We start from the raw sequence: 18756 nt of genomic DNA on the forward strand, positions 1-18756 counted from the left end.
CTGCAGTGATGTCAGAGCATTTCCACATCAACACGCCCCTGTTGGAGAGCGTCTGCATGTCCAAACGGGTGGGAACCACCGTCTACCTGAAGATGGAGAGTTCCCAGCCCTCTGGCTCCTTCAAGATACGTGGGATAGGACACCTCTGCCAACAGGTATACCTCCAGTGGTGGAACACGTACTCCCCCTTTTTATTTCAATTCAAATGTTGTTTTTCAATTAAACCAGTTATTTTGAGGGGCACTAGCCCCTCCTATATACAGCTTTAATGTTTGTCTTTCAACGATGCTTGTTTAAGAACAAACATTAGCATCCCGTTGCTTAAACAAACAATATGTTGTAATGGATGTTGTAAGATGATAAGAGCGCCCCTCACTTCACACAGGTGTGATTTTTTTATATAATCTTTCACTGGTATATGTTTTCACAGTTCCACATAAATGTTCTTTTTGACAGCTTCTCTAGTCTAAACAACTTCTCCTCTGTTGTCGTCTCCTTTTCTCTGCAGCTGGCCGGGCAGTCTAAAGGAGTGGTCTGCTCTTCAGGTGAGAGCTCTTGCATGTCATTGTAGTACTCGAGTCCTTAACTCGTCTAGAGTCCGAGTCTCGCCCCTTAATTTGACTTGGACTTGACTCGGTCTCGGAACAAGTGACTCTGGAATCAGGAGCCCATTCACATTAACTTTATAAGAGAGCTGTCTGGCGCTTATAGAGAGTTATCTTTTTAAGTAACGGAACGCAGCTGATGTGCCTTCCTGCTCTTGCAGTGTTTTTCTGTATAAAATGAGAAAAAATGTAATTAAATCTGGTCTCCTGTCAGTCTCGACTCGGACTCGACCACCTCCCACACTCGGTCTTGACTTGGACTCGTCCCCCCCTTGGACTTGGTCTTGACTTGGCTCACACAGCAGGTCATTGCAATTCTCCCTTCGTTCCTTGTGTGCACGGCGCCGCTGTCAGCTATAAAAGACTGACCGGCATCAACTGCTGTTGCTTACGGCCATACCACCCTGAACACGCCCGATCTCGGAAGCTAAGCAGGGTCGGGCCTGGTTAGTACTTGGATGGGAGACCGCCTGGGAATACCAGGTGCTGTAAGCTTTTTCCTTTGGCACACTAAATGAGCAACCGCCATTCATGAATGGCCATGATACAGGGCTGGACTGGGACAAAAATTCGGCCCGGGCATTTTCGCGTGAATTTGGCCCAGACCGGCCCACCACAACCAGCGCGCAGATAGCAGAAACTCTACCACCCACTCCGTCGAGGCACACACACAAACAAGCCCTAATACCACCACTTTTACAGAACAACATAAATGATACAAACAGTAGTGGCCCTAAGCAACATAATATTATGTGGCCCCACCCCTGCACTGCACCGCCGGGGGGGTCAGGGGGGGCGCTACCTGGTGGCCTGTCGCCTATTGGCCTGCCTGCCTGTCAAAAAAAAAAAAAAAAAAACTTTTTTCTTTTTTAATCATGGCGGCCCCCTACGGTCGCGGCCCACCGGGAAAATGCCCGGTATGCCCGGTGGCCAGTCCAGCCCTGCCATGATACAATATTACTAGATCGTGTGCAGCACTAACTTATTGGGTACTGCTGACAAATGCCACTTCTAACCCTTAGCAGGCCAGCCCAACTAGAATAAACACCACAGCAGGTCATTGCTATTCTCCCTTCCTTGTGTGCGCGGCACAGGGCCACTGTCAGCTATAAAAGACCGACCGGCCACAACTGCTGTTGCTTACGGCCATACCACCCTGAACACGCCCGATCTCGTCCGATCTCGGAAGCTAAGCAGGGTCGGGCCTGGTTAGTACTTGGATGGGAGACCGCCTGGGAATACCAGGTGCTGTAAGCTTTTTCTTTTGGCACACTAAATGAGCAACCGCCTTTTATGAATGGCCATGATACAATATTACTAGATCGTGTGCAGTAGTGATGCACCGTATATTCGGCCGCAGAAAATATTCGGCAGAAAATGGCTAAAAATGGCTGAAAATATATCACCGAATAGTGTATGCAATTAATGCATTCAAAAGAGCTGAATAAATCGTAGGAAAAAAGATATATAATATTAATCACATTTGGATATTCGGTATTTGGTTTTCGGCCAACTGTTTCCTATATTCGGTATTCGGTTTTCCATTAAGAATTTCCCTTTCGGCCCAACTACCAGTGACTTTGAGACTGCGAAAACGTTTTCCATGCGGCAGCATCTCAAACAGTGCGGTTGGGATGGCTTGGGTCTTTCATAATTCCACAAGCTTTGCTGACACAATGATCGTCGTACAGGGCTTCGATGGGGGGGGACTGCAGCACTGCAGCATCTGGATGGGAGAGTGGTCTCTGGGAGGTCTCCTGCAGTCGAAGATCATCTGTTTTGTCTTGTCGACATTGAGAGCCAGGTTGTTCACCAGGCACCATTGTGGCAGGTTCTCCACTTCTCTCCTGTAGGCTGTTTCAACCTGCTCATCGGGAGCAACTAGGGGTTCAATGTCTTGCTCAAGTACACTTTGACCCGGCCAGTTCCCAAGCGGCTGCTCTACCTCCTCCACACTGCCACCTCAAACAAGAGTTTGAAGTTCAATGGGCTTATATAGATAGGGGGGGCATGTCTGAGTGCTAAAATTAATATTAAATATCTACAGTAAGTATATATTGAATCAAGCAACTTAAAAACTGTCTGGGGTGCACACAAAAGCCAGAGTAGACATTTAAAATGACACAAGAAGTGTTTTAAAGTGAAATACCCCTTTTAAGTACATTTACTGTAAGTACAATTTTGAGGTATTTGTACATTACTTGAGTATTTCCAATAATTTTACTTCTACTCCGCTACATCTCAGAATTTATTTGAAAACTTTAGTTACTAGTTATTGTTATTATTACAAAACATACATTAAACACTTCAGCCCTATATACATTTCGGCCATTTGAAAATAGCCGATCTACAAGCTCACAATGCGTCGCGACCCGACCCATTGTGAGCTTAATTGTAGATCTGCTATTTTCAAAATATTTTATACATTTGAAATGAGACATTCTGCATAATGAGTACTTTTACTTTTGGTGCTTTAAGTACATTTTGATGCCAATACTCTTGCACTTTTGTACTTTTACTTTAAGTAAAACATTTGAGTACCGGTACTTTTTTTAACACCATTGCGTAAATGTAATGTAATAATGTACTACCCATGTCTGTTGGAGAGGAGAGTAAACGGCATGCTCTGCTTTGCTGTCTGTCTGTAGGTGGTAACGCGGGCATGGCGGCAGCCTACGTGGCCAGGAAGATGGGCCTGTCAGCCACCATCGTGGTGCCCTCCTCGTCTCCTCAGCTGGTGGTGGACAGACTGCGGGACCAGGGGGCCACTGTCAACATAGTGGGCAAGGTGACATTATATACTAGCATAGTTCTGCAAAAGTACCACTGGTACTTACTTTTGAAAACTTGCCTATAATGATATTCCCAACCCATTCAGGACGGGAACCCATTTTGGTGTTTTAACCCTTCTGGTTAAAACACCAAAAGGGGTTCCCGTCCAGAAGGGTTAAAACTTTTAACCCTTCTGGACGGGAACCCCTTTTGGGGTTCTTGTTGCTATGTACAGTATATAGCAATATTTTGTAATTTTTGAATAAATATTCGATTTATTTATTTATTTATTTTTCAGAAAACTTAGGTCATGCTTTAGAAGGCGTTTTTAGAATCGGCCTCAGTCCTAAATGGCTTAATAGGATGGCTATAGGTTGAGTTTAGATCTGGGGAGGACATTACTATTATTTTTTGAGTGGTCCTAGCGCCATTCCTATACGGAGTGTGTCTGTCTGTATGTGTGTCTGTCTGTCCGTGTGTCTGTTTTTTTCCACCACCAAGTGCATCCTGACAAACACACGGGATGTCCCTGTACCAATTACAATTTACAATTTAGGCATTTAGCAGACGCTCTTAATCCAGAGCGACTTACATTAGGCAAGAACAAAAACATGGGAATACATCACATATATAAAATGCATTTATCATGAAACATGCGTAAGCTGTAAGAACGTAACTAGAACATATCTATATAATGACACTATACATAAACTATATACTATACTATGCTATACATATGTACTATGAGGTGCTATGACTACATACAATGCAATTATTGTGCTGTCTACATGACATGCTATAAGTCTGTTTCAAATGCTATCTAAGTCTAAAAAGTGCTATCTAAGGGGGTAGGATAAGTGCTATGGGCCATGATGGAGTCTGAAAAGGTGGGTTTTCAGACTACGGCGGAAGATTGGGAGTGATGCTGCAGTTCTGATTGCAACGGGGAGTGCATTCCACAGTTTTGGGGCCAGAAGGGAGAAGAGTTTGGGACGTGTGGAGCGTACCAGTACAGTACAGTACAGTACAGTACAGTAACAGTACAGTACCACTCAGTTCAGACACGTCTGATTTTACATGGTCTGTCCACTAGGTGTGGGACGATGCCAACACCGAAGCTCTCAGACTAAAAGAGACTGCAGGTCTCACCTACGTTCCCCCGTTTGACCACCCCCTGCTATGGTACACACACAATCTTTTTTCTTTACTTGAAATAAATAAATAAAATGTATTTAATTACGTATAAAAATGATGTATTTAATAATCCAGATGATGATTAACGGTTGCTACTACTACTACCCACCAGGCAGGGCCATGCCAGTGTAATAACGGAGATAGCGGCCTCCATGGGCCCTGGCCTGAAGCCTGGGGCTGTGGTGATTTCTGTGGGGGGAGGGGGGCTCCTGTGTGGGGTCGCTCAGGGCCTGACAGAGGCCGGCTGGCTGGACGTGCCCATTGTCGCCATGGAGACGGTGGGGGCGGACTGTTTCAATGCTGCGGTGAGGGCAGGGAAGGTCGTCACCCTGGATGACATCACCAGGTAACTTCCTCCCTTCCACCCCCTCTCCTCCTACCTTCCGTTCAATCATCTGTACCTAATGTGGTGCAGATTGGTAATACATAAATAAATACATGCATGCATCAATAAATCATGTTTTTGCATCCATTAACCATCTATTCTATCCAATCTGTCCTCATCCAGTTCTGTGGCCCGACATCAAAAAGTCTCGTTCCAATCTGTCCTCATCCAGTTCTGTGGCCCGACAGCCAAAAGTCTCGTCTCTTGATCCTAGGACAATTACACAAAATCAGTTGTTTTCAACCTTTTTCATATCAAGGGATTATTATCGGCATTTGAGCCACAGACCAATATTTGATGAGCTTTAGCCTCAGACCCAAAACTTAGAATATTATGTTGTTATCGTTGGATACGATTTTTTCCACAATTCCATGATTGATCAGAATACAAATTATTCTACATTCTCTAATTGTAGACTTTGTGTAAATTAACACAAGATGTTTAACAATAATGTAACTCTTGAGAGCGTAAAATGAAACCAAATGGACCTGTAAGGATCCATTTGGTTTCATTTTCATTTCAAGAGTTAAAGATCTATAAGGGTCCATTTGGTTACCAACTCTCCATCATTAGAGCGCCAATAAACGTAAGCTACGTTAATTGATTAGTCTGGCCGACTAATCATACACGTAACGTAAGTTACGTTAATTCAGTTTTATACATGTTTTGATCCGATCTAGTCGAAAGGCTAGTCGAAACTAAAATTGCTGTAGTGTATTGTATATAGCTTCGGATGGCTATCTGTTGTTATCCATAACACTGGACTGCGGCATCTTGGTCTGCGCGTGCGTGCATGCGAGTGCGCGCACCCACACTTCCAGTCTTTTTATCTCCAATTCCCCGTCCCAGGCAGCATTTCTGGTCAAGACAAGGCTTATTGCACAGAGCATAGGGGTCGCTCTAATGGCGCCGGCCTGTACTTCTCGTCGGCTAGCGACACCTAATCCGACAACACACACACACCATTATGTCAACATCCGGTTCCGGTCGCGGTGTTTTGGATCTTCAAAATAAGGGTTGAAAGGGGGGAAAACCCGTGGCAATACGGGATTAATTCATTAATTAAACTGGCGGGGATTGTGTTAGATTACTGACTATACCATCATCTGTCCTCTCCCCCCACCTCGTCTTCTCTCTCTCCCCCTCTCTCTGCACAGTGAGGCGAAGTGTCTCGGTGCTAAAACAGTTTGCACAAAGGCATTTGAATACAGCCAGTCTGATGAGCTGACCATTCTGTCTGAGGTGGTGACGGATCAACAAGCTCTGCAGGCTGTGGAGACCTTCCTGGGTGAGTCAACCAACCAGCACACTGACTGAAGGCTGGCTGTACCTCAGTGGTACAGCCAGCCTGGGTGAGTCAACCAACCAGCACACTGACTGAAGGCTGGCTGTACCTCAGTGGTACAACACGGAGACCTTCCTGGGTGAGTCAACCAACCAGCACACTGACTGAAGGCTGGCTGTACCTCAGTGGTACAGCACGGAGACCTTCCTGGGTGAGTCAACCAACCAGCACACTGACTGAAGGCTGGCTGTACCTCAGTGGTACAGCACGGAGACCTTCCTGGGTGAGTCAACCAACCAGCACACTGACTGAAGGCTGGCTGTACCTCAGTGGTACAACACGGAGAGTCAACCAACCAGCACACTGACTGAAGGCTGGCTGTACCTCAGTGGTACAACACGGAGACACACATTTAACTCCATAATCCTCGCTTCTTTTAAATGTTTTACTTGGAACAGGTAGAAAGTGGTCAAATTAAATATTATTCAAAATCTTGTAGACCGAAGAGGCATATGTATTGTTGTTGGCTGTTTATATGAATTCATTATCATATTTTGTGTGTGTGTGTGTGTGTGTGTGTGTGTGTGTGTGTGTGTGTGTGTGTACTCCCTGCAGATGAGGAGCGTGTGTTGGTAGAAATGGCGTGCGGAGCAGCGTTAGCAGCTGTCTATAGCGGGGTCATCTGCAGTTTACAGGAGAAAGGTAACTAATCCATTGAATTGATTATAAAAATCACACCTGTGTGAAGTGAGTGGTGCAACTCCGTGTGGGGGTCCCGGGGGGTCCCCGGAAGTTCCAGATCCACAGCAACACGCCCAGGGTCCGAAACGGTCGAGAAATGACAGAGTTACCATGTGGGGGTCCCCGGGGGGTCCCTCAGCTTTTATTTTTTTGTTCAAAATAGATTTAGGGTTACAAAGTTTTAATATTGCATGTATGTGAATATAACTTGATAATTTTGTAGAGTTATAAATCATTTCTGGTTTATCTTGTTTTAATTGCCCCTCTCTCTTTTCAGGACAACTTCCAACTCCACTTGGCCCTCTGGTGGTGATAGTGTGCGGTGGCAGCAGTGTCAATAAACAACAGCTAATACATCTCAGAAACAAACTATTCACGTAAAACTGTATGTTTAAGGTGTGTGTGTGTGTGTGTGTGTGTGTGTGTGTGTGTGTGTGTGTGTGTGTGCACATTCACAAATGTAACATCTTAGAATGATATTATGTACAGTGCCAGAAATAATAAACATTACATTTCTCAAACTTATCAAAAACAAAGAAAAAATCACACCCGTGTGAACTGAGTGGTGTAAGGTATTATATAGCCTGATCAGCTGTGGTCTGACGTAATGTCTGACGTAATGAAATCACACCCGTGTGAACTGAGTGACCATAGCAACCATGCTCATTTTTTTGGTACGAACAAACACGTGGACACGTAAACTAACAAAGCCAGTTGTTGGAGTGGTTTACACCACTCAAAAAGTAACAACTCAAACTAGAACAACAATGAAAATGATATCAGTAATTATAATCAGTAATAATCAGAACACTAAAATCTTAGCTTAGGCACAATCTCTCTTGCCATTATAAATTATAGTGGTAATGATTGAAGTGGTTAAACAAAAATGAGCTTTGGGTCAACTTGGTACGGGTGGTCTCTTTTGGGTCCTCACTTGGCCTCGGTGGTCCTCCTGGCCTTTCCACGTTCCGCTGCGTCAAAAGCCGCCATGTTCCGAGAGGCGGTGACCAGGTGCAGGAGGCTGACGCCCGACTTGAGGAGACAGATGACGGCGCAGACTCCCTGGAGCCAGTACAACCAGGCGGCCGGTTCCTCGACGTAATGGAGGACGTAGAGCAGGCAGAAGAACAACTCGTTCCCCGAGCACATGACGAACAGCACCGGCTTGGACGTGTAGTAGAGACGGAGGACGGGGTTGCCGGAGAGGTCGACGGCCTTGTGGCTGGCGGATCCCTTCATGGTCGAGCTGTGTAGGTGCAGCCAGTGGCTGGCGATGTCCAGACACATGCTGAGCTGGAACAGGAACGTGTAGGAAGGGTACAGCAGGGCCAGGTTGACCAGGAGGCACATGGTGGCACAGCGGTCTGTCAACATGTCCAGCATGGCTCCGAACCTCGTGGTCTGGTCGAGTGCTCGGGCGGCGTAGCCATCAAAGGCGTCCAGCAGAGCGCTGAGCAGGTAGCAGAGGATGCCACGCACCGGGCAGCTCGTCATGAAGTAGAAGGACAGCAACGCCAGTACGATGCGGGCATACCCGATCACATTCGGAATGAAAAGGAATATGTTTTCCTCAGCCATTATAAAATGAGTCCTGATCTGGTTGGATAAAAAAGACTTATGCTGATCAGTGTAAACAATGTTCTGTCCAACCCATGCAAGCTAGGGTTGATGAATGTGTGTGGATGTTCATTTTGGGCTTGAGAAGGAAAAACACAATGTGACACTTTAATTGGTACAGCAGCACCGACGTCACACACAGCTTGGCCAATCCGCCAAGTCGATGGTTTGGGTTGGCCAATCAGGGTAGCCAATTGTCTGTTGATCTCCCCAATATGGCTAATTGATCACCATGGCAATTTGGCAAACACAATGAGGTCAGTCATATGAATGTCATTATTCTCCATATTTTTCACAGATTTGAGTGGTTCACTGGGTTCCCCCAGGGGTCCTTGAGGGGGTTCCAGGGAGTCCGCAGCTATAGCCAGTTCTATACACTCAAGAGTTAAGGGGGTCCGTGGCCTAATGCATACCGAACTGGGGGTCTTTGAAGTGAAATAAAATTACCAAAAACTAGAGAACCACTTGGAACTCCATAGGAAAGGTTATCAATAACCTTTCCTTCCACGGAACCTTGACCTTGCGTCCAGCATGGACCTCTTGCACTCAAAGAAGGTGGTGTGCAGGGCCTTGCAATGGCCTTCCTTCAAGCACTCACTGGGCAGTTTGCCCTCCTTCAAGACGCAGTCGAGATGAAGCAAACATTCCTTCAGATCCTCTCGGACACCGGCACAGGCTCTGTTATCCTGCTCTTTATCCTCGTAGTATTTCGGCATCGTGTTTCTGTCACGTTTAGCAGAATGGGTGTCACTGAAAGTCAACAACCAATGTTAGAGAAATATTAATCTCAAGATTGATGGTTTGTTGAATGATTTTTTACGAATGGGTTCCCAGAATGTAGAAAATGTGATGAAATTAAATGTGAGGCAGGCCATTGGTGTACTACTGTCACACGCCACCGTTCCATTTGTTCTTCACAAGTCTTTCTCGATTCTCGTCATACCATTTGATGATGTCACCCCTCCATCTTGCTCTGATTGGACAGTGGTCAGTCACACTTGACTCAGCGAGTTCTGGTCCAAATGAGTTCCACATTGATGATGTCATCAATATGATCCATATAGGGAAGAAGCCATGCATGCCATTATGTTATATATTGGTTAAAACAAAGGATATACAAGCTCACTTGTCTGTTACTTTGGATTTACTTTGAGGAACTTCCCCAAACAAGAAGATAACACATGGGTCCAAAATTGCAAGGAACATAGGCAGTCCTTCAGATCTGGTAGTATGTCTAACAAACGTCAAAACTGACCTATTAGCTGCACCAGCATGTGCACTAGCTGGAAACTATCTCTGAGCGGGTGCATATATCTTTGGTCCAACGACCTAACAGTCAACACGCAATAGTCCGACACCCTATCCCAAACCTTCCTAACGTAAACGCACACGTTTGGTTAGACATACCATTGGTACCTAACCTTAACCCTCTCCCAACCCTTAACGCACCCCTCACCAACCTTAATCCGGTCGTCTTAACGTCTTATTACAAGACAGGCAGATACCATGACACATAAAGGCTACATTTGCCAATTTTAAACCTATACATAATTTGCCTCTTGCTGTACATACTTGTAGTATTTTGTTTGACCCACAGATAATGGAGAGGTGCACATTTGTTATTGTCAATATAGCTCTAAAATCAACACACTTTTCTTTATCAAAGATAATAGATGTTTGTATTTCTGACAAGAGTTAATTTAATATGGTAGAAAACTGACTATTACTAAGTAACAAGGTTATCAGCAATATTATTATATAGGATATCCAAATACACTTATTGTAAAATACACAGAACATGTATTTCTAAATTTCTGCTTCTACGTCTTGGCAGCATCTCGACCCATGATTGACTTCTTAGTGTTTCTCTCAGGTTTCAAAAGGATTATATAACACTTTGGTCCAAACAGCGCCACCAAAAGGCCAAAACTAGATGCTAAAATGGAAAACACCTCCACTACATCTGCATATTTGCCGGGAGAGCTGATATATGCTGGGATGAAGGCTATCCACACGGTACAAAAGATCAACATGCTAAAAGTAATTAACTTGGCTTCATTGAAGTTGTCTGGAAGATTCCTTGCCATGAATGCCAGGACGAAACTGAGGAGTGCTAGGAAGCCAATATAACCTAGTAACACTGCAAAACCAACTGCTGACCCAACATTGCACTCATAGACTATCTTTTCAGAATAGTATTTTGTGTTTTTATGAGGAGTGGGTGAGGCAGACACAAGCCAGGCTGTGCAGATTATTGCCTGGATTGAAGTAAGAACCAGAACTGTTCCTCTCTGCTGCATAGCACCAAAAAACTTCATAATGTCTGCACCCCCAGGCTTGGAGGCCTTGAACACAGCCAACACCACCACAGTCTTTACCAGGATACAGGAGACACACAGCACAAAGCTGATTCCGAATACTGCATGCCTCAGCTGACAAGTCCAGAGTCTGGGACGGCCAATGAACAGGAGTGAGCACAAGAAACACAGTTTGAGCGAAACCAACAGTTGGAAGCTGAGTTCTGAGTTGTTGGCGCGTACCATGGGCGTGTCTCGATGATAGACGAAGATCCCTAGGACAATGGCACAGATAAGTGTGCCCAGCAATGAGATGGTTGTTAAGGCGAGTCCCAGGGCATCATGGTAGGACAGGAACTCAATGATCTTAGGGACACAGTGGTCACGCTGGGGACTGGACAAGAAGCCATCTGGACAACTGGTGCACTCTGTAGAGTCTAAAAACGGGACAGACAAGTACAGTATCTTCTTATAACCAGTGGTGGAAAGTAAGCAAGTACATTTACTAGTTACTACTATACTGTACTGTACTTAAGTACAGTTCTGAGTTATTTGTATTTTGTTCTTTACGTGAGTATTTCCAATTTCCAGTACTTTTACTTCTACTCCACTACATCTCAGAGGCAAATAATGTACTTTCACTCCACTACATTAATTTGAAAACTTTAGTTACTAGTTACTTTGTATTACAAAACATACATTACCCACTTAGGCGCTACATACATTTCGGCCATTTGAAAATAGCCGATCTACAAGCTGTAGATCGGCTATTTTCAAAATATTTGTAGACATTTTAGAACTTGAAATGAGACATTCTTCATAATGAGTACTTTTACTTTTGGTACTCAAGTACATTTTGAAATCCAGACTTTTACTTGTAACGGGGTACATCTATATTACAGTATTGATACTTTTTCCACCGCTGCTTATAACCTACTGTACATAGCTACACAATGTAAAAACTACCAGTGTCATTGCTGATCTCTCCCTCAGAACAAGCGATGCAGTCAAAGCAGCAGACGGGTTCTCCCTTCCTCGTGGCCACACGGGTTCCAGGGGAACAGCTCTCACTGCACACTGACCGAGGAGGCTGCAGAGGAAAGGAACAATGATCAGTTCAAGTGTAAATTACATTCACATCATGAGCTCAATATTACATATTTTAGAAAGCTGAAATTACTTTTGCAGATTCAAAGTTCCAGAAGATTCTGTCTTCATCAAGGGTGAATTCTTCATCTCCGGAGGCTGTCTTCTTGACCACACCTACATTGTGAATCTTTGTGCTTCCATCAGGGAGCCACGCCCAGTTCATTATATCGAAGATTGGTAAAGCATTATCACCATTCTCATCAAAGTATACACGATCACCAACAGATGTGGTGAAGTTGACCATTTCCAGGTAATAGAGGAGCTAGAAATGGTGATGAGCAGAATCATGAAGAGCAAGAGACTATTTTGCGCCCAAGTCACGCTATACCCACTATTTGGGGATTTAAGCATTTCGCAAGTGGCGTTCCTGTGGCAAAGTTGCTATCTTCCGCCACCAGCCTTATCACTAAAACACCTGCGCTACCCCTTACATTATGCATGGCCTTTGAACAAAACCATATTTATTACACATATAAGAATCACCCACGTTATTATTGTATTAATTATTATTTCCTGTGTAATGGATTGATCAAACTGAAGTCTGTGGTTTTGAGCAAATTGCAGATGTCTTTGAATAGACTCAAATCCGTCCATCCGACTTTGTCAATTGCTCTTGGTTTTCAATGTCATATTTACGTTTCCCTTATTATTCAGTTTCTACTACATTTTAATCCAACTAGAAACATTTACAGGTTAACTGAATTAACATCCCACCTGCCATGGCTGTACTGTCTGCAAAGTGGCACAGCTGTGCCCAGGGAAAGGCCCTCTTCCTGGCACACATTGCAACATGTCATGGAGGGCATGGGCCAGAGCATACACAGCCTTGTATACATTATAGACTGCCCTGAGGTCAGACACATCCAACAGGGTAGTTGTTGCTGTTCCTAGGTCCTCTTGTCCAGTACACACCCTTCCACCAGCATCCACCCACTCTGGTGGAAGGGGTGAAAATTTACACCGAAATGTGTGTTCCCAAAACTGCCTCACCTGAAAGAAGTTAAAGAACACAATGAATTCATAAGCATAAGCATTTAAATAAAATGGATTGATTGATCACAGTTTGCAAATAGTACAGTGGTATAATAATATAATGGCACAAAAAGGATAACATAAAAAAAGTATACTAAAAGTCCCGGGCTTGTGTCCATGTCCATTGTGGTCCTGTGTATTCAATTCATCCCCTTTTGGTGTTTTAAACATTATGTTATACTTTAGCTATTGAAAAATAGCAGATCTACAAGCTCATAGCGCGCCACCGAGTGGCGCGCTACGAGCTTGTATGTCTGCTATTTTTGAAAAATCGTGAAAATATTTATTTCAGAAAAGTGGAGGATTTGGAAGAATTCTTTTAAATTTCGAGGTCAGGCCTAAATGGGTTAAAGGTATACAATAATATACAATAAAATTAAACAAAATAGGCTACTTACTATGTTATCTTCATGGTCATTGTCAGGACGTATCTTTAACAAGAAGTCCTTGAGACCTGGTATCTCTCCACGACGAATGGCAAAACCCAGGGTGCCTCTGAGGTACGGCACGTGGTGAGGTTCCTGGAGAGTAGGGTGGGCCCACCAACCTGACATGGCAGGTAAGATCCATAGCAGACCGGTCACGTTCTGCTTAACCTGCTGTTCGTTGTCGTTGAAAGAAACGAAGAGATGACTTTTTTCTTTTCTCAAAAAAGTGTACAGAAAGTGTTAAAATTATGTTTTTATATGGTTTGCCTGGTGGGTGGTGATGGGTGGTGATCCACCTGCACTGAAGCCGCACCCACAGCTGTTGGTGTATGATAAAGGGGGAGGGGTTAGGGGAGGGGATGATATTGTCATCACTCATTTCGATTGAGCCTTTTGACCTGGGCTTCGATTGGGCCTTTTGAAAAAACAAAACTACACACACAGGGAAGACATATTTCAATATTCTAACCGCACCTGGGGGTCTATTAGAGTAATGTTAACTCCATAGACACATACAATACAGGGGAAAAAATCACGGCACTCCATCTTTAAGTAAGACATGCGAGTATACCTTTTCCACCACTGCTTCTAATTACGAATTCCATAATAACACAAACCTCATCCAAGACATTAGCCAAATAGCTCCCGTACACAAATGCAATGACCACGCGAGCTGTGGACGTCTTCATCGCGGTGACGATCCTCTGGAGTTTAGCCATGTCCTTGTGTTCGTCGAAGGGCAGGGCCTCTGAATAGGCCACACAGCCCAGACCGGACCGGTCCAGCTCGGACTGGAATAGCCGGGCGGCATACCGGCCACCGTCATCATCGCTGAACAACAGTCCTACCCAGGTCCACTCAAACCACTTCATAGTTTGGAGCATAGCTCGAACCTGATTGGATGAAGAAATGGAACGGATAAGTACTTGGGTTAGATCAGCTGTTTCTCAAAACAGTGCAGTCGGGACCCATTTGTGGAGTGCGGCCACATTTTTATGGGCCCCTTAGTTTTTTGTTTATCCTATATTTGGTTTTTAATTATTATTATTATTTCAAAACATTTACAAAAAACATTACCAAAAAAGCAAAAAGTTACATGAATTATAAACAAAATTCCATGATTTTCTACAGTAATGTCCTGAAGAAAATCATGCGGCCCGCAGGTTAATATCGGACTACTGTTTCGAGTTACAATTCCAAACATGACTTTAATCACTTCATTCTATATTAGTAGCGCAATGACTAGTATTACAATTGAATTGTCTTTTTATGTGCAATGTATTTGAATTTAAGTTCATTCCATTCCAAGTTAACATAAGTATAAATAAATGCATTTGAAATTAAATAAAAATGTTAGGCCTACTTTTCAGGATTCCAATTAATCTTGGATTCCAATTAATCCTGGAAATGGAAATATAGTGGCCCTCTGGAGTGAGTGTGGAAATATAGTGGCCCTCTGGAGTGAGTGTGGAAATATAGTGGCCCTCTGGAGTGAGTGTGGAAATATAGTGGCCCTGCATCATCAAAGTTGCCCACCCCATATGTGATTATTCCAGTGTGTGGAACATATAGATACCAATACGTCTATTTGTTATAGAAGTTCACCTGGAAGACAGAACTTGGTATTGTTCTGAAGAAGGAAGGGAACTGAGTCAGGTCACTCAGACAGGAGCAAGCAGCAAAGTAACTTATCTGGAAAAACAAAGCACAAAATATCTGTTCTGTAATGTACTAACTTAGATCATGGGTGTTCAACAGTGGGTCTGGTATACCCATAGGCCTACCTGCCCCGTCTTTAAGGACAGGCACCAATTGTACAACCTCTGCCTTGTCTTTAAGGACAGGTACAACTTGTACAGATTGTACTCTGGAAGGAGACCATGAACCAACAGACCTGTAAAACACATGGCCAATAGAGGGCACTTACTTACTTACTTACTTTCACTTAAAACAAAGCCAAGAAAAAATATCAGACCTACAAGCTCACAACGTGCCACACTGATCCGTTGTGACCTTGTTGATCGGCTATTTTTTAAATACTTTGGTCTAAGACTAGTATATGATGGAATAGGGCATTAATTAAATAAAAAAACAAAGATTAAAAGTTGAAATATGGAGACATAAGGTTTCTTCCCGACAGCAACGATTATGGTCTACGTCTTTCAAACAGACCAAAAAAAGAAAAAAGACCAAATATAATATTTATCATATTCTAGATTTGCAAATAGCCAAGCAAGCAAAATTAAATAAAATAGGCCATGGTGAAAGGGGATAGGAAACTTACCATGGGCACACTGTATGAACCTAATATTCTAGAGAGGGCAATAGAACTTTTTGAGCTACTAGGACCAACAATTCCAAGGACTGGCGGAGACCCGGCAGCACAGCTCTCATCCAGTGTAAACTGCTCCTCTCTCCCGCTGATCAGTGACAACGCTGCACCAGATGCAACTCCAAGCGTGCCACAGCTGTCATAGAGGCTGTATCCCAGGGTCACGTTGGGCAGAAGGCTGGGGTTCCTGTTGATCTCAGTGATGGCAAAAGCCATGGTCTGGGCAGCTCTGAAGTATGGAATGGAAAAACTAACACGCGCGCGCACACGCACACGCACACACACACACACACACACACACACACACACACACACACACACACACACACACACACACACACACACACACACACACACACACACACACACACACAGTAACCTTGAATATCGTTGGTGTCGGGCAGAGACCTTGCATCTCCATATTTAAACGTTCTATGTTTTTGTTTCATGAATCACTTTCTTTGTCATATACCAGGGCTTGACATTAACTATTTTTTAAATAATTCTTTTTTGGCTTTTGTGCATTTATTGATAGTTACAGTGAAGACAGACACACACTTGTCCTGACACAAAAGTCACTTGTCCGGAGCACGAGAACACACAAATACATTTTAAATCAACTAACTGTAAGTTAGTTTGGTGAATACATGTTTTTTAGATGAATATTCTCGGGTTTAAAAGCCCTAGGTTAGTAGACTGACTCCAAAGGAAGTTTTCCTATTTTCAGTCCAGCTTTTCCTCGTGGAAAAGTGGTGATATTTTACTTAACACACGTTTTCTGCCAGAACTTTCAAATGGATATGAAACTAGAGGACAATATCTGACTCCAAGTCTTAGGAATACATTTTTGGGTGAGTATACACATGCAGTGCTACAAGTTTAAATGCCGGCGTGGTCAGTCTGCTAAGCGTGCATGTATTTGGAATACATGAAATGTACGTATGTAAGATCTCACAGACATTCTAGGGCTATATTAACAATATTGAAAAGGTGATTATTAGGAAAGCCAGACAATAATGCCAGACAATACTGTTGGCTGCTAGGAGTGTCACAGAAAAATTGAAACCAAGAGTCACTTGTCTCTTGCAAAATAAAGAGACCATTTTGGAATTTGATATTTTCTCAAAATCGTTTCAGGCTATTATTATTGTGGTAATTGAACATTACAGTATCATTACAAGTATACAAGGCATGACAATGAGTTGAAATTGGAGAAAAAGGTGATAAAAATAAGTGGTTACTCAAAAAAAACAAAAAGTACTCGTATCGGAACTCGGTATCGGCGAGTAATAAAAATGAAGTACTTGTACTTTGTCTGAAGAAAAAAAATTGTATCGGGACATCTCTAAGTCTAAGTGAAACCCACCGATAGCAGGAGGGCCTCTGTCGCTTGGACTGTGTGAAGGTCAGCTCGGGGAAGACAGAGGCCACGTGGAATGGAAACAAACCGCCCAGAATCACGTCTCCGGCCTTGTGCATTCCGTTGGGATTAAACAGTGCCTGTAACTCACAAGAAGAAGAGGAGGAAGAGGAGGAGGAATAATACAACGTAGAGAAGGAAAAGAACATCGAGCATGAAAAAAGCAGGTGTATGTCTAGAGAAGCCCTCATCATGACTGTGCTGTTCTGTCTAACTCCCACCCCTCTCTCCCCTCCTCTAAATCCATTGTCCAGTTGTTTAAGTTTTATACACAGGGCAGTGCCATCCCCTATAACTGTGTCACCTATACGCCATCACGTCATCGTTCACAACACCGACCTGCATGGGACGAGGCAGAAGCAGAGGCACGGCTTAAACACACACAGGACTCAGTGGTAGAAAGTAACTAAGCAGATTTACTTAAGTATTTGTACTTTACATGAGTATTTCCAATTTCCCAGTACTTTCACTTCTACTCCGCTAGATCTCAGAGGCAAATATTGCACTTTTACTCCACTATAGCCTATTGTTTGTTTTTACTTTGGTTACTAGTTACTTTGTAGATTTTGATTATTATTACAAAACATACAGTAACCACTTCAGCCCTATATATATTTCGGCCATTTGAAAATAGCAGATCTACAAGCTCACAATGCGTCGGGATGTGAGCATTGTGAGCTTGTAGATCTGCTATTTTCAAAGATGTACTGTACAGTATATACATGTGAAAACTTTAAATGGGACATTCTGCACAATTAGTACTAGACAATACTTTTGTACTTTCACTCAAGAACAGAGTATTTCTATATTGCAGTATTGATACTTTTACTTACGTAAAAAAAACTTTGCATACTTTTTCCACTTTTTATTAACACTTAACACATTGACTGCCTGCAGTGGGTGTTTAAATTGTTCTGGCCTGGGTGTTTGTTGACAACAAGCCCTCAGCATATGCCTGGAGAGGATAGGACAATGAAGAAATGAAGGCCAAAGTGTCATCAAGGGTCTCACTTACCCGACATCTTAGTAGATACTATGAATCTAATCAGAGCAGTGGCCATTCCCCCAAAGACTTCTCAGGTGGCCACTCTCCTGGTTGCCAGGGAAAACAAGATTAAAGCCCAAGGCATCTTCAACTCACCAGTAGTATCCCAAATGACAGTCCCTCTGAGTGATGTAATCTGCCAGGCAAGCTCCCCCACACATACACAAACAATGGTGTTATTGAATTAACCCAGGCCTTAGAGGCAATTTAAATAACACAAGGTTGAAACATTGCAATAACACCAATTAAATATCACATGGTTCAATAGCTTGCCAAGTTAGCTGATCTGATTGTTTATTTGACAAGACTGCCAACAACGTAAGTTTAATACCTTTAATTCAGATGTCCAATTTCCTTACAATGATGTGACATGAAGAGCATAATAATGTAACTTTATATTTTCACAAACACAGTAATTAGTAATTTTATGATCATTTGTTAGTCTCAGTAATAT

At 43.3% G+C, this 18756-nt stretch overlaps 3 protein-coding genes across 3 annotated transcripts; 1 reads left to right on the top strand and 2 right to left on the bottom strand.

The window, feature by feature from the left end:
* On the top strand, window positions 1-7480 carry sdsl (serine dehydratase-like). The gene is made up of 8 exons (XM_079494257.1): window positions 1-155; window positions 509-545; window positions 3254-3393; window positions 4471-4559; window positions 4684-4917; window positions 6114-6244; window positions 6857-6943; window positions 7260-7480. Exons 1-8 carry the CDS (start codon window positions 9-11, stop codon window positions 7361-7363), a joined length of 969 nt encoding a protein of 322 aa, XP_079350383.1. The 5' UTR covers window positions 1-8; the 3' UTR covers window positions 7364-7480.
* Window positions 7481-7912: 432 nt separating this feature from the next.
* Window positions 7913-8560, bottom strand: LOC306916389 (CDP-diacylglycerol--inositol 3-phosphatidyltransferase-like; the record flags this gene model as incomplete). Its single annotated transcript, XM_079494222.1, has 1 exon — window positions 7913-8560. One exon carries the CDS (start codon window positions 8558-8560, stop codon window positions 7913-7915), a length of 648 nt encoding a protein of 215 aa, XP_079350348.1.
* A 527-nt stretch (window positions 8561-9087) lies between these two features.
* LOC306916254 (cytochrome c oxidase assembly factor 5-like) lies at window positions 9088-9315 on the bottom strand (the record flags this gene model as incomplete). The annotated part of the gene is made up of 1 exon (XM_079494073.1): window positions 9088-9315. The coding sequence occupies one exon, from the start codon at window positions 9313-9315 to the stop codon at window positions 9088-9090; it is 228 nt and encodes a 75-aa protein (XP_079350199.1).
* Between the last annotated feature and the right edge of the window lie 9441 nt (window positions 9316-18756).

The sequence above is a fragment of the Electrona antarctica genome (genome assembly GCF_951216825.1).
Source record: "Electrona antarctica genome assembly, chromosome: 23".
Lineage (NCBI taxonomy): Eukaryota > Metazoa > Chordata > Actinopteri > Myctophiformes > Myctophidae > Electrona > Electrona antarctica.